Raw genomic sequence first — 15,525 nt, 5'->3', positions numbered from 1 at the left:
GTCGATATTACTTGAATTTTGTTTTATAGATTTAAATGATTGGGGGTGATGAAACTTACTTAGAGTGTCACAGCTAAACACAAGGTAGAACAAAAAGAAAAGCAGTACTTGTGGCACCTTAGAGACTAACAAATTTATTAGAGCATAAGCTTTCGTGAGCTACAGCTCACTTCATTGGATGCATTCGATGAAGTGAGCTGTAGCTCACGAAAGCTTATGCTCTAATAAATTTGTTAGTCTCTAAGGTGCCACAAGTACTGCTTTTCTTTTTGCGAATACAGACTAACAGGGCTGCTACTCTGAAACAAGGTAGAACAGATTGTTTAGCCTAAGTAGTTAACACATATTTCAAGGTGAAGTGACCCATTAACACCTCTTCCTTTCCTCCTTATGACTTGTCTCTCTCACCAACAGAAGCTTGTCCAATAAAAGATGTTACCTTGCCTCTCTGTCATCTCTGTTTGTGCTTTGACTTCTGTCACTCATTGAGATTCAGGAGACACTTGTGGAGCTCTTGATTTAGCTCATAGTTAATGCTCAAATTTTTTAGGCACAACTGCATGTTGTTAAAAGGAACATTCTGATTAGGGGGTTTGTATAAAGCCTGTCATCTTATTATCTAATACTGATTTTTTTAGTAACATCATGAGCAAAACAGGGAAGTCCTGCGGCTGGTGTTATGAAAGTCAATCTGGACGATCAAAGTGGTCCTTTCTGGCCCTAAAATCAATCAGTCTATGAAAACTCCAAAGTATTTATGGGGAATTGACATTAGAACAGCAAACCATCACAAAATTAACTTTTGATATATTCCAGTTACTCCAAAATATAAAGTGAAAAGTTTTACGTGTCACTAAAGTAATGTATGCTTTTATCATCAACATCTCCTCCAGGAGTTCAGATAAGAGGTGGTTTTCTTTTTACAGTATTTTGTCTAGGGTTCAGTAGTGGGTGGTATGGAGACTTCTTTTACATCCTGTTTCTATGGTGTTTTTAATGTGCTTTGATTTGGACCAGCCTCCACAATATTCAGCAGGGCTGCCTGTGTCAACCTTGCGCACAGTTAGTGCTGTGGAAATAATACTTGCCTCAAACCTGAATATTTGATGAGATACTCTGTAATGTGAATGAAGTGTTGAAATGAATAATTAGGTTACTTGTGTGAGTTCTATCCATTCTTTTGATTGTCAGCACCTGCCAGTTTGAAAGCAGATCTGCTATATTAGATAAGTCGTTCTGGTCTGAGCTGTGTAAGTGCCACCTGCTGACCTGCCATCAAAGCTAATATATTTTGATTCCTGACTCACTTCAGTCCTTTTCTGCATAGTGTGGATAGGAAGATTGGCTCAGCCATTTCATTTTTTTTTCCACCAAATGCATCCGATGAAGTGAGCTGTAGTTCACGAAAGCTTATGCTCTAATAAATTTGTTAGTCTCTAAGGTGCCACAAGTACTCCTTTTCTTTCAGCCATTTCATTCACTGATCGATTTTGAGATTGACATTTTTCTTGGATAGCATCAGAGCAAAGAAAATACAGGGGCAATGTGACTTTGTTATTATTTAACTTAATTTTGATTATTTTTCAAAAATTCTCTTTGAGGAAAATATGTCATTATAGATTAGGATCTCTTTTGTTCTCTCTTACCTTCAAATACAATTCCAATGCTTTTTCAATACAGCAATGATTCGAACCTTTCTCTGTTGCTATGTCTTTTTTTCAGGGAAATTATGATTAAAAAATTATCTAGTTCTGTGCTAGTATCTCATAGCTGCTTTTATAGATGTCTGATATACCCAGTGCAATAGGAGTTCTCTCTTCCCTGTCTGCCTGAGAGGATATGAACTGGCTCCTCTGTTGTGAGACAGCTCATCCCCTTCAGCCTATTCTGTGTTGATGCAGCATCTTTACATATGCTACAGTGGTAGTAATTACTGTTTACACATGTTAATTGTGGCAGCATCTGGTGACTCTTAAGAATTTGTTGGTGAGTGTTTTGTTGAACTGGTACTGACTGTTGCTGTTTTCAGGGCAGAAGGTGGAATGAGGCGAGGGAATATGGGCCACCTTACCCGAATAGCCAATGCTGTGGTACAGAATATGGAGAAGGGCCCCATGCAGACCCAGACCAGTGAATTCATTAAAGGTACATGGTCTAGTCCCTGTTCCATCATGTGTTTTTCTGATTGAATAGCTCTTTCTGAAACACTTTATTTTGCCTTGTTTTACATGCTGGTAAGATCCCATTTTACAGTTTTAAAAAAAAGATTTCTGGCTGAATGTTTATATTTGATTCTTATGGAAGCTTTTGGCCACATTCTGCTCTCTCTTACATGTACACTGCCATGTCGAAGTCTGTGGGCTTGTGTCTGCATAACTATGTGCAGAGTTTGACTCATTTTGTCCTACAGGGTGCCTTGCTCAACAGGAGGTTATACATTTTTGCAGTACCTTAGATTTACAGGGGAGAACGGGGCCCTGTCCTAGGAAGCTGACACTCTAGTTTAGACATAACATATCAAGAAATGACAATAAATAAAGTGCGGGTGTTGGGGCTTGAGAGGTGTTATGGGGAAAATGTGGTTTCCATTAGTAAATTATCACTAAGACTTGATTCTCTGTTTGAGAGATATACAGGGGCAGATGATGTTCTTCTGACCCCACTTGACTTTGGCCTACATTTTGAAAACCACTGTGTAGCCCACTTAACCCTTTGTTTGTCTAGGAGGAGATAAGGATACCCAATTAAGTATATTAATAGAAAACATGCTGGTGCAGATGGGAGGAATCGTTCACATTTCTTGGCTTCTTACATGCTTATCAAACACTAATGTTAGCAACTTGAGAGGTTGCATTGTGCAAGAATTTCTAAGTGTTGTCTTGTAGTTCCCTTGGCCATTTAGGGGCTACACTGGCTTAAGAATTTGCCTTATTGCTATTCTCTTTAGCTCTCTAACCAGGCTCATTGCATGGGAGAATAGCATGTTAAACACTGAGCGAGGCCCAGAACTGAAGTGGTACATTATAATGCGTGGGCAGAACTAGTAGTTACAGTACATAGTATCCAAGGAATATGAAATGGCATGAGTTAACTTTGCTTAGGAGGTCCTTAGGGCTGGAATCTCTCCATGCCAATGCCCTCTCCGCTCTTTGCACCTCAAATATACCTCTCTTCCTCAGGTGTATACTTCAGTCTTGGCCCCATATTTTTGTTTTGTCTTCTGTTTGCTTTGTTGGATTCTCCATTGACTTTCCGTGCTGTGGGTCATAGGAGTGTTTTTAATCTTTTTAAATATCACCATGTTTTTGTTGTACAAGTGCTGAGGGATTAAAAACATGTTATATAAAATATTGCATCAGCTATTGAGATGCATATACCCCAGAACACTGTTCCTTACTTGTCTGGGGATCTGAACATTGTCCAATATATGGGAGAGAGTGGGATCGATGTGTTCCATTGATTGGCACTGGTCCTTTGTTCCTTGAGCTAGGAGGTAATTATGGTGGTGACCCCTTTGTTACAGAGCTATCTGAGGATTGCAGAGGGAGGTGGGAGAGCTTTGTAGAAGAGACGCTGAGAGAGACAAACCGGAAGAATACAGTGGATTTGGTAAGGACAGTGCTAAACCCTTCTGCATATTTCAAATGGGTCTGGTGCTTTCTAGCACCTATTTTATTTGAAAATTGTTGGCTTTATACAACCTTTTCTGTGATATTTTCCTCGATCATACACAGCGGGTATACAGTGGCCGGAGTGGGAGTGGAGAGTTATAGTTAACCTCTCCTCTGTAGTGCTGAGTGTGAGGGATTTCTCTCTGACCTAGCAGCAGTACTGCTGTAGCTTGGCAACCTCTCTGATGTGTATTGTGTCTCATGATGTTGCCCTCTGAAGGCAAATAATTCCTACTAGACCGCTTTGGTCTCTGGCTGTGATAGATTTTTAATAAGACAAGATTATACTGTGACCTCTCTTGGTTTTCCCTAACATTCATTTTGATCTTTGTTTCAGGTTAGCACCCACCATCTGCATTCTTCCAGTGAGGACGAGGACATCGAGAGCGCTTTCCCCAATGAACTCTCCCTCCAACAGGTGACAGACTCTGTGCTTCGTACTGTTGCCAAGAAGCACACTACATCTGGCTTCATCTTTAATCCTTCTCACTATGGTGCAGCTTCCTGACTTCTTACGAGGGTCTAAAGCTGCTTGTGTGTCTGTCTAATCCGTTAACAGTAGAGATGTTTTTACAAGAAGAGAAGGACAATTTGGCCAGTATTTGAACCTTCTTACCCTAAAGTTTTTGTGCCGTGTAGAAAATGTCACTCACTCACTGCAGCAGAGGGTAGAGCTGTCCATTGGTGAAGACTGCTCTCCTGCTGAGGTGCCCATGGGGAAGACATTTTGTTAGAAAGAGGCAGTGTGACCCATTAGATTGAGTGCCCAACTGGGAGACCTGGATTCTGTTCCCAGCTCTCCCAGAGCTCTGTGGTATGATCTCTCTGTGCCTTAGTTTCCACGGCTCTAAAATGGGGATATAGTGATATTTGCCTCTTTTGTAAAGCTCATTGAGATCTATGGGTTAAAATGGTATTATTTATAAAGGAAAGGGAAGGCAATTGAATAGGTATTCTCTTATAAAAACGAGAGAGACAAGTGAAGGGGGTGAATTTTGCTTTCTTGTGTTTGGAGGCAAATGTTTGAAATCTCCTAATGGTTACTGGTAAAGTCAGGTTGGACATCAGCAGGGCTGGATTTAACCCATCATTGGGCCTCAAGCAGACATACACTATGGGCCCCTACCTACGCTGATGGAGGTGTGGCTGGGCCTAATTTGAAAGAGCAGTCTTGTGACCTGGTGTACAGGGTCACAGCACCACTCAGGTTTGGCCTGCCTGCGCTTCCATAAGTGAGCAGGGCCCTGAGTAGTGGCAGGATGAGCAGCTGGTCCTGGCGGATCTGTAGTATGGCAACCCTGACCACAGTACTTGTACTGCATGGCGGGCCCTGGACTCCCCCTCGAAAGAATTTTGGCCCAAGGTGCCTAGTTTTCCTGTGTAAGCACTCTCTGAGGGCTGCTGAAGGGTGTATTTGCATAGTGATTGTTAGGTGAGAGTAGAATGGGAGAAGTGTCTCCATGACTCTGGAGACAGTAGAGGTACAGTTTAAGAAAGGGCAGGGCAGATTAGATCCAGCAAAGGCATTTTAGGTAGTTCAGATTTAGCTAGTCATATAAAAAATGAGTGTCAGGTTACTTACCCCTTCACCTGAGTCCCCCAGCCAACTTCTGTGGTTTTGCAAATACACTCCCCCCCCCCCCCCCGCCCAATGTGTTTGTTTACCTAGTTGCTATGTTAAACCCCCCCATAAAAACAAGGGAAATTAACTGACTTCTCTCTACAAGGGAAATTGGAATTTCCCCCTTGCACTGGTGGGATGGGAGTTTCAACAGCAGTGCTAACAGGAGGACTTCAATATATTGACCGTCAGAAAAACAGGTGTTTGCTGGCTACTGCAGCAAAGTCCTAACAAACAACAGTGGTGGAAATACCTAGCCTGGAAAATTGAACTACTATTATTATATAGTTCAGTTTATTATAGTAGTGGCTAAGGGCCAACCAAGAATGGGGCCCCATTGTGCTAGGCACCATACAAACTCAAGGAGTAGACCGTAGGTGGGATGGGCTTGATTAGCAGCATCTTCTTGTAATGTTTATTTTAAACTCCTTGAATTGCCTTATAACCAGTCTCTGGTTGCATCCCTCAGGCATTCTCAGAATACCAAATCCAACAGATGACAGCCAACTTTGTAGATCAGTTTGGCTTCAATGATGAAGAGTTTGCAGACCAGGATGACAATATCAAGTGAGTTCATTTTTCCAGTTTTGTCATGTCTACAGTTGAAGATTGGCAGTCAGATGAAGTCCCCGAGGAAATCTTCCTCATGTACAAGGAAGCATGCAAGTGTTGAGGCAATTCCAAAAACATTAAGAAGGGAGAGGTGGATGGATTTCATGTTACAGAATCTGAGGGTACGTCTACACTGCAAAAAAAAACAAAAACAAAAAAAAAAAACCCAAAACAAAAAAATCCAACCCTCGGTGGTGAATCTCAGAACCCGGACTTGTGTTTGCAGCCTCAATTTACAAGGCTAAAAGTAGCAGCATATATGTTCCCGCTTGGGCTCTCAAGTGGCGGGGGTCTCGGAGCCGAAGCCTGAACATCTACATGGCAATTTTATAGCCCTGCGAGGCCAAGTCTGCTGACAAGCCGCAGGTGTTTTATTGCAGCGTAAACAAACCCCACAGCATGAGTCTACTACAAATCAATAGAGCTTGAATGCTGGGTCCTGCCTTAAGTCAGGCTTGGCTCCTCCACCCTGTGGGGTCCTGCGACCCTGGGTCTGAGCCCTCAGTTAGTATGAGTTGTTTGTAGCTAGAAGGGGGGGGGGGGATAGGCTCTCACAGAATATATCAGGGTTGGAAGAGACCTCAGGAGGTCATCTAGTCCAACCCCCTGCTCAAAGCAGGACCAATCCCCCACTAAATCATTCCAGCCAGGGCTTTGTCAAGCCTGACCTTAAAAACCTCAAAGGAAGGAGATTCCATCACCTCCCTAGGTAACGCATTCCAGTGCTTCACCACCCTTCTGGTGAAAAAGTTTTTCCTAATATCCAATTAGGCTATGCCTGAGTTTGAACCCGGTGCTTACATCGCACTGTAGATAAGTGATAATTCTCTAAGTGATAATGACTCTGCAGCTGTTATGTAAGAGATGCTAATCTCATTAAAAACACCTCCCCATCCCCATCTCCTGAGATTGTTATCACCTTTATAGGTTTCTGTCATTAAAAATAAATAATAACATCTTATAACTGTATTTCATATAGCGTTAAAAGGTTAGAGGTCTCCTTCCATTTTGTGAGACTTAATTTCAAATAGAAAAATGCTAGAGGCTGATGGACTTAGTGACCTGGTGATCAATGGAAAGGGGCAGTTTTTAGCCTGGAAAGCTCTGTGGTAGCACATTGACTCTGAGTCTTTTGCAGCTTCTGATGAATCTGAGTTATTGGGAAGTTCATTGTTTGTTCTCTCCATAGCAGAGCTTAAGTCACTACCAAGACCTGAGTAAAATAACTCTTTTCAAATTGCCATTTCATGTTGTATGTCAGCTTCAGATGAGTTTGTGGCATCTTCATAGTCACCCTCAAGAAAGTATGTCCTGAAAGCTGTGAATACTACCTTGCTCGGAAGGTCTCGGTATCTTCAAAGTTCTAGGGTCTCCATTAGAATGATATTCAAATAAATGGAAGCTACTTTTCAGTGTGAAGGGAGAATCGTAGATATTCTCTAGCCTTTTTCTTGAGCATTGTGGTCATAAGGACTGTTAATAGGGTCAAGAAGTTCCAATCCAGCATGCAATTGACTGATTATGGGGTAATTTGATTGTTTTTCCCATTTTTATAATAAAATAGAAATTAAATCAGTTATTGGGGAAAAAGCAGCATAAGTTCTATTGGGAGTCATGTAGAGACCGTTAATGTAAAACTGAAGCTGATGGAGAAATGTAGCTGGATCATACTATCCATTCCCATGAGGATGAATAGGAAAGAAAAAGAAAAGGAGAGAATAAAACAAAAACTGTTCCAGTGTAGGATATTTGTTGGTGAAACCTATGAAAGAAGTGACTTAAGATATAATTAAAAATGACCCTTTTTTTAGTGGGATGGTCATTTGAATATTTTTTAATCTTTTACAACAGATGCACTAACTTAATAGCTTTAATTGATAACATTTGAGACATAAATAACAGTGCTGGTTCTAGTAATGGTCTCTCTTAACCTAATTGCCAGTGTGAGCTGTTTGATGGTTTTTGTGATTTGCATTATTATCCACTAGGGACTTAGAGCTGCTACATAAGTGATCGGTAAGGACGGAACATGATTATATGAGACGCTCTTAGAGGTTTGTGATCAGCTGGAATTAACTTTATCTTTGGGAGCTTTGTCTCTGACTCAGTTGAAGGAACTGACTGAAACCTTTGCAGGCAGCATTTATACTCTGCAGGAGTTCGCATGTGACAGCCAGTAGGGGCTTGGTTTGTTCTCTGTCCTGCTACATTGCTATATACGGTCAAAATACCTTATGAGCTAGGATAGTCCCACTGGTCTCATGCTAAGGAGTGGAACAAGATCTACAAGTGATACCTGCAAAGAAGCAGAAATACAAGTTTACGTTATTTTTCCCTCAAGGACTAGAGTAAAGAAATCATTGGGTTGGAATAATACAGCAGTGTGTGTGCAGAGAACAGTAGAGAAGTTGGGTTGCAAAGTGTCTTTCTATGTTTAGTTGTCTTTGTACCTGTTGCTCCAAGCCCTTATGCAGATTTCTCTTTGCAGTGCACCTTTTGACAGGATTGCAGAGATAAACTTCAACATAGATGCGGATGATGACAGTGTAAGTGGGGTTTTTGGATATTTATTGAACAGGACTGACTCCAGCAGGTCAGTCTATGCTTGAATCAGATGCAGCCATTTGCATCTTCAAGAAAAGGGGTGCTGTATTTTATTTATGTAGTAAAGAAAGAGATGCCTCTGTGCCTATCTCCAAGCAAGGGAATCAGGGCACTGAAATCACCTTACTATACAATTCTCTTGCTCTTTCAATCTGCTGTTGCATCGTCTAGCTCTAAGGCTCCGTTACAGGAGTGGCCACTGGAGCTGGACGGTGCGCTTCTGTCTTCGCTAGGAAATGCCCTATGAACCTGCTGTAGCCCGTTGTCTCTCCCTTCTACCCTTTTTATCTGTTGAATAGGATTAGAAGTTGGTGAATAAAAATATTAGAAAATTGGTTCCTTACAGATCTGAGTATTGCCATCCCATCCTTTGTCCCTCCACCATACTGTCCTGAGTATGTCCTCAGTACTGTCCTCAGCACCAGTTGTGGAGCAAGTGAAGAGTCCCCTACATCTGTTTCCTGACAAAACCTGTTCTGTTCAGAACTGAGGACATTCAATTTCCTTGGTCTTAAAACGACTTCTTTTAACAACTTCCCTTACACTGCTCAGGGAAAAATTAGTTCCTTCTCCCCTTTTCTCTCTTCACATCACAGGCAACATTTCTGATATGCAAAAATTCATTATGTTTTGCTTGAAACTGCAAACTAAAATCTGCAGTCCCGGGTAGCATTTAATATGCTTAGCTGTGTTTTCCTAACTAGGGAGGGGGTTTTTTGGTAGTGAAATTTCACTACAGCTCTTGGTTGTAACAGTACATCATCTCATAATTGACACATACTTAGAACCTTTTATCCAAAGATCCCAAAGCACTCAACGAACTTGGCAAACTGATCACAAATTGTATATGTTCAGCAATATGCGACTTTACCAGTCACAGAAATGCAGCCATTGCTGGGATGGAAAGTGCTATATGTTGGACAGAGCAAGAGTTCAGGAATAGCACACAGTTAACATTAGAGGGTGCTTTAAGCAGGAAGAATGTAATTACTCAGTTGAAATTTAGCCTGAATGCCGAGATTATGCTGTGGGAAGTTCATTTGTCTATGTGGAGTGGACTGTATTCATGACATCGTCTCCTTCTTCTCAAAATTCCAAACTGGAAAATTTGTGAGTGAATGCTTTACTTTGTCTGAAATATCTCTGAGGCAACCCCCCATGGCAGAGAAGCTCCCTACCACAGTGGGTGAAGTGGAGAGATTTGTATGACAGGATGACTATGAAGCAGCAAGCAGGGACACCTTTTATTTCAGACGCAAGCCAGGCTGTGACAGCCGTATTTCTTATTTGGTCTCTTCTGGGCTTCCTGCCTTCAGGCTTACCAAACCTCTTTCTGACTCTTGGCCCTTCCACTTCTGTATATTGCCTGTTCCTTATCCTGGGTGAAAGTAAAGTGAAAAGTGTACATATACCGTCAGGGGGACTAGATGTATATAGACACTGTGCTTTGTGAACTCTGCTCTGCACCAGCAGTCTTGTTGCTTCCTCCCCCAGAAATCCACAGAACCTGATTTCTGTTGAAATTTATTTTAGCCAAATGCATCCCTCTTCGAGGCCTGCTGCAATGAACGAATACAACAGTTTGATGATAAAGAGGAGGAGGAAGATATCTGGGAGGAGAAGGAAATAACCTATGCAACCCAAGTCAAATCAAGAACACGGTAAGGTGAAAGCAAAAGCTCTGTCTTTTTTTTTCTCTGAATACTGTCAGGTTGTATATTCCAGTTCATCATTCCTTATAAATATATGCTTTGGAGCCTGTTGCTTGTGTAAAACAGAATGGTTTTATATGAACTGCTCCTACAAAGAGATAATTGCTTGTCTTAAACTTAGAGCAAGACACCGGTCATGTACAAATGAGGCCAGGCTTGAGGGCATGTAACAATGGGGGGAACACTAGGATACACAACCAGTTGTGGAGGAGAGAAACTGCCTTTATTTGAAGAATTTTTTAGAAGCCATTCCTTTTCTCACCTCTGGGAAACTGAGTGTAAAGCCCATGTCTTGTTCCAGAGGAAGAGGTAGAGAGAACAATGATTAGTTTGTTTAATAAGGGAGGAGGTATAGGGTTCTTTTTAAAATTGTGAAAACAAGAAAAATTTGGTTTTGGTCAGAATTTAGCACCCTTATATGTTGTATAGCTGGTACTGTAATGAATTTGCAATCCATCCCTTAGATTTATTAATTATTTAATAATAAATTCTTCTATAATAGCAGTTTTAAAAGATGTGGATAAACTGGACAATAGAAACAACCAAGAGGCTGAAATTGAATTGGAATGTGTTACCTAGGGAGGTGGTGGAATCTCCTTCCTTTGAGGTTTTTAAGGTCAGGCTTGACAAAGCCCTGGCTGGGATGCTTTAGTTGGGGATTGGTCCTGCTTTGAGCAGGGGGTTGGACTAGATGACCTCCTGAGGTCCCTTCCAACCCTGATATTCTATGATTTTATGAATTGTGTGAAATGTATTAATATTATCAGTCCAGTTGCTAATGGACAATTATCTGCATCACACAAACCACCAGGCCAGGTGGCACTAACTTGCCTGCTGTTTTCATTCTGAATCTCGATTGAGATTGAACTCACTTCCCTGGCCTAGAAATGATTCTTCTAGGACAGGTGTTAGGTACTGTAGAGGGGTTGTGTGGGGAAGCTTGCCCTGCTGCTGCCTATGCGCTATATTTTGGAAATAAATACTTTAGAGGACTTCAGTCTCCAAGGCAGTCAGTTCCAGCACCTTTATCATCTGCAAATTAATAAATCCTAACGGGATGGGTGTGACAGTTCTCGGTGCCAATGAGAATTAGCCCTTCAGTTAAAATCAGTGGTGCACACTGTAACACCAGCTAGTTTGATAACTTTAACTTTCTTGGATGTAGAAGGGGACAACTTCCAAATCGAATTTTTGTTTTTATTAAAGATCATTTGTAATGTCAATTTTGTTTATCCTTTGATGACTTGTTCTGATGCTTCTTTCTTGTTGTTCTGGACTTTCTTGTTGTTCTGATCACTCATCTCACCTTTTCAACCATAGCAGTATGGAAAATGTAATTGAGTAGAAACTGTGTTTTAGTCAGTTTCCATTTGATGTGTGTAAAAGGGGAAAGATTTGTTTACTATCCTGTGTAACTTTTGTTTATAAATAACAAATACACTCCCTCCTGTCCAACTCTTCTTTTCCCCAAAATCTAAGTGAAGAAAGTATCTTATGCCACCGAAGATGGACCTATATTAATTGAATTAGGCTTTCTGTCTCCTTTTTGTATACAAGGTTGAATGAAAGGTCAGAAATATGTAGCTGCTGCTAGTAGGAATGAAAATTGTGGGTGCAATAAAGTCATAATTCACATTTGATTGGAAATGTAAGTCAGACTTTTAGTGATCACATGAAAATTGATTTTTCTATTCAGATTCAATTATCTTGAAAATGCTTGTGTGTGTGTAAATTAGAATATGGAAGACAGTTTGCATTCATAGTGTTTTATATCCACAGAGTCCAATACACACATTAGCAAATTTAGCCCTCCTATCCACCCCCATTTTACAAGTGCGGAAACTATGAAAGAGTAATTTAGTGACTTCAGTTGTAATTAAAAAGAAATCTATAAACCATACTGTACAATGTATGCTGTGATCTCCATGAAAAATCTGCCCTCCCTTGCGTTCTGTATTCTTCCTCTTTCCTTCCCACCCACTTCTGTACTTCGGTCTCTTGCCTTGTTTGTTATGTTTAGTTTAGAGTGAATGCTCCTTAGGGAAAGACTGTCTTTTGATGTGCATGTAAAGTGCTGTGCACACCTGTGATACTATTGTGAATAATAATAATTGACTTATGAGAAATGATTAAGAATTGTTTGTAAATTTTACTTAGTGATGGCTCAGGGAGAATTTCTGAAGGGTGTAGTAAATACAGCAGGGATTCTGTAGGGGTTTACTGGGAATATAAATGGGAAATTATGGGAAGAAACTACAAAACAGAAAATTTAGGTTTCAGAGTAGCAGCCGTGTTAGTCTGTATTCGCAAAAAGAAAAGGAGTACTTGTGTAGTCTCTAAGGTGCCACAAGTACTCCTTTTCTTTTTAGAAAATTTAGGCTGAATGTTAGGCCGAAATTCCTGAAGGACATTTATTAAACTGAGGAATATCTCCTGTAGGAAGCCCTGTCATTTACGATATCAAAAACTACATTGATCAAAGCATTAAAAGACACACATTAAGGAAGCATCCACACTGCCCCTTTCTTCTCCCTCCTGATGGGACTAGCAAGTAGGGGGTGGACTACATGGCCTAATAGGTCTTTCTAACTCTGGTTTCTACGATTCAGGTTTGGAGTGTCTCAGACCTCAGAGAGTTCCTCAAAAAGTGATCTAGAGAATGGGGATCATGGCAGTGTGGACTCGGAAGAAGAGGAGGAACCAGAAGAACAAACAACACCTCTCACTGGGAACACCAACAAGAATAATCCTTCTGAGCAGAAAGACTCTGACTCTACTGAAGGTAAAAAGTTCAACATAGCATCTTAATTAAGTCTCCAGAAACATCAATGGCTCCATGTCTAGTTGTCAGCCGGTATCAAATGGAGTGCTCCAAGGGTCGTTCCTCGGGCCGGTTTTGTTCAGTATCTTCATAAATGATCTGGAGGATGATGTGGATTGCACCCTCAGCAAGTTTGCAAATGACACTAAACAGGGAGGAGAGGTAGATACACTGGAGGGTAGGGATAGGATACAGAGGGCCCTAGACAAATTAGAGGATTGGGCCAAAAGAAATCTGATGAGGTTCAACAAGGACAAAGTACAGAGTCCTGCACTTAGGACGAAAGAATCCCATGCACCGCTACAGACTAGGAACCGAATGGCTAGGCAGCAGTTGTGCAAAAAAGGACCTAGGGGTTACAGTGGACGAGAAGCTGGATATGAGTCAACAGTGTGCCCTTGTTGCCAAGAAGGCCAATGGCATTTTGGGCTGTATAAGTAGGGGCATTGCCAGCAGATCGAGGGACGTGATCGTTCCCCTCTATTTGACATTGGTGAGGCCTCATCAGGAGAACTGTGTCCAGTTTTGGGCCCCACACTACAAGAAGTATGAGGAAAAATTGGAAAACGTCCAGCGGAGGGCAACAAAAATGATGAGGGGACTGGAACACATGACTTACGAGGAGAGGCTGAGGGAACTGGGATTGTTTAGTCTGCGGAAGAGAAGAATGAGGGGGGGATTTGATAGCTGTGTTCAACTACTTGAAAGGGGGTTCCAAAGAGGATGGATCTAGACTGTTCTCAGTGGTGGTAGATGACAGAACGAGGAGTAATGGTCTCAAGTTGCAGTGAGGGAGGTTTCGGTTGGATATTAGGAAAAACTTTTTCACTAGGAGGGTGGTGAAACACTGGAATGTGTTACCTAGGGAGGTGGTGGAATCTCCTTCCTTAGAAGTTTTTAAGGTCAGGCTTGACAAGCCCTGGCTGGGATGATTTAGTTGGGGTTGGTCCTGCTTTGAGCAGGGGGTTGGACTAGATGACCTCCTGAGGTCCCTTCCAACCCTGATACTCAATGATTCTATGTCTCAGGCAGTCTTTCCTGGAGGTTTACCACTTGGAATATGTATAGCCACCTGCAAGCCACATGAATACTGAGGCTACTCAGTAATGTAGCCTCAGCAGCTGGGAAGTAAAATGCCCATTGTGAATTTGCATTTGCATATTCCTGCCTTAAAAATGTTGAAGGGATTGGATCCTGCAGGTGCAGAGAGCTAGAGCTCTGCAAGATTGCAGTGTGCTGTTTCAGTTATGCTCCTGGACCCAAGCAGGGTGTAATTACTATAACAGTATCAATTTTTATTACAAATCAACAAAGAAGATATTAAGTGAGAGGACTAAGGCGCTGTTATTTTTTTTTCAAGTGATGTTGCTACAGAAGAACTGATAGCATTGCGCAAGTCTGCTCCTTTAAAAAACAAAAACTTTCTACTGCCATTACCTACTGTTCGTGTTACAAAAACACAGATATTTTTCAGACCATCATCTGAGGGACATCTACATCCAGGCCAATTAAATTAAGAATATTTATACAACAGGCATTTTCTGTGGACAGTGTAATTGGTGCAATTGTCTTTGTCTAGAAACTAAGTTGAGATATTAGTACAATTTATGAGTGAATATCAGTTTGGTGAATCACCTCCTAATTTATGTGTGCTTCTCAACCACTGATGTATTTGACACAATACACATTGTATTAAGAGAGGTACTGCATTGCAGGTCAGGAAACAAATCACTGTTAGAACTGTGTGTCTGAAACTGATGAGTTAGAAGGATGTTTTAGTAGATAAGGCAGTGGACTGGGACTCAGCAGATTTGGATTTAATCACTGGCTCTGTTGTTTGACCACCTGTGTGACCTTGGAAAATCTACCCTGTACATCAGTTCCCCCCTGTAAAAATCGGGATAATAGCACTTCCCTACTTCATAACAACATTGAGAGGATGAAATCCAGTAATGATTGACACATTCAGATAGTATAGTGATGAGGGCCATATCAGTACTGTGACAGGGTCAGGCCAGATGGCTACAAAAGAGTGGTTGAAGGTAGATACATTAGTTCCAGGTTAAGCAGGTCCCTATTCCCTGGGTAAAATAACAGGGACTATTCCAGAACACTCAGGCAGTTTCTTGAACTAATTAAGGCAGGCAGGCTAATTAGGACACCTGTAGCAAATTGGGAAGCTGCCATAATTAATTAAGGCTAATCAGGACACCTGGTTTAAAAAGGCCCTCACTCCAGTTAGTGAGGTGCGCACAAGGAGCTGAGAGTGAGAGGGCATGCTGCTGGAGGACTGAGGAGTACAACAAGTATCTGGCATCAGGAGAAAGGTCCTGTGGTGAGGATACAGAAGGTGTTGGGAGGAGGCCATGGGGAAGTAGCCCAGGGAGTTGTAGCTGTCACACAGGTTTTGCACAAAACACTGTAGACAGCTGTGATCCACAGGGCCTTGAGCTGGAACCTGGAGTAGAGGGCGGCCCGGGTTCC

The 15,525-nt window shown here is 41.6% G+C and overlaps 1 protein-coding gene across 4 annotated transcripts in view; it reads left to right on the top strand.

The window, feature by feature from the left end:
- PPP6R2 (protein phosphatase 6 regulatory subunit 2) overlaps positions 1 to 15,525 on the top strand; it is a 171,016-nt gene that overhangs the window by 115,214 nt on the left and 40,277 nt on the right. For all 4 annotated transcript variants that reach the window (XM_038396566.2, XM_043500019.1, XM_043500016.1 and 1 more), the window contains 7 exons: positions 2,030 to 2,145; positions 3,524 to 3,609; positions 4,009 to 4,089; positions 5,762 to 5,859; positions 8,393 to 8,450; positions 10,042 to 10,169; positions 12,830 to 13,002. In XM_038396566.2, coding sequence (XP_038252494.1) covers positions 2,030 to 2,145; positions 3,524 to 3,609; positions 4,009 to 4,089; positions 5,762 to 5,859; positions 8,393 to 8,450; positions 10,042 to 10,169; positions 12,830 to 13,002 — 740 coding nt within the window. The remainder of the gene's footprint in view (positions 1 to 2,029; positions 2,146 to 3,523; positions 3,610 to 4,008; positions 4,090 to 5,761; positions 5,860 to 8,392; positions 8,451 to 10,041; positions 10,170 to 12,829; positions 13,003 to 15,525) is intronic.

This window comes from Dermochelys coriacea, chromosome 1 (genome assembly GCF_009764565.3).
Source record: "Dermochelys coriacea isolate rDerCor1 chromosome 1, rDerCor1.pri.v4, whole genome shotgun sequence".
Taxonomy (NCBI): domain Eukaryota; kingdom Metazoa; phylum Chordata; order Testudines; family Dermochelyidae; genus Dermochelys; species Dermochelys coriacea.
The sequence above is the reverse complement of the archived record's forward strand: the minus strand, read 5'-3'. Positions and strand labels throughout refer to the sequence as shown.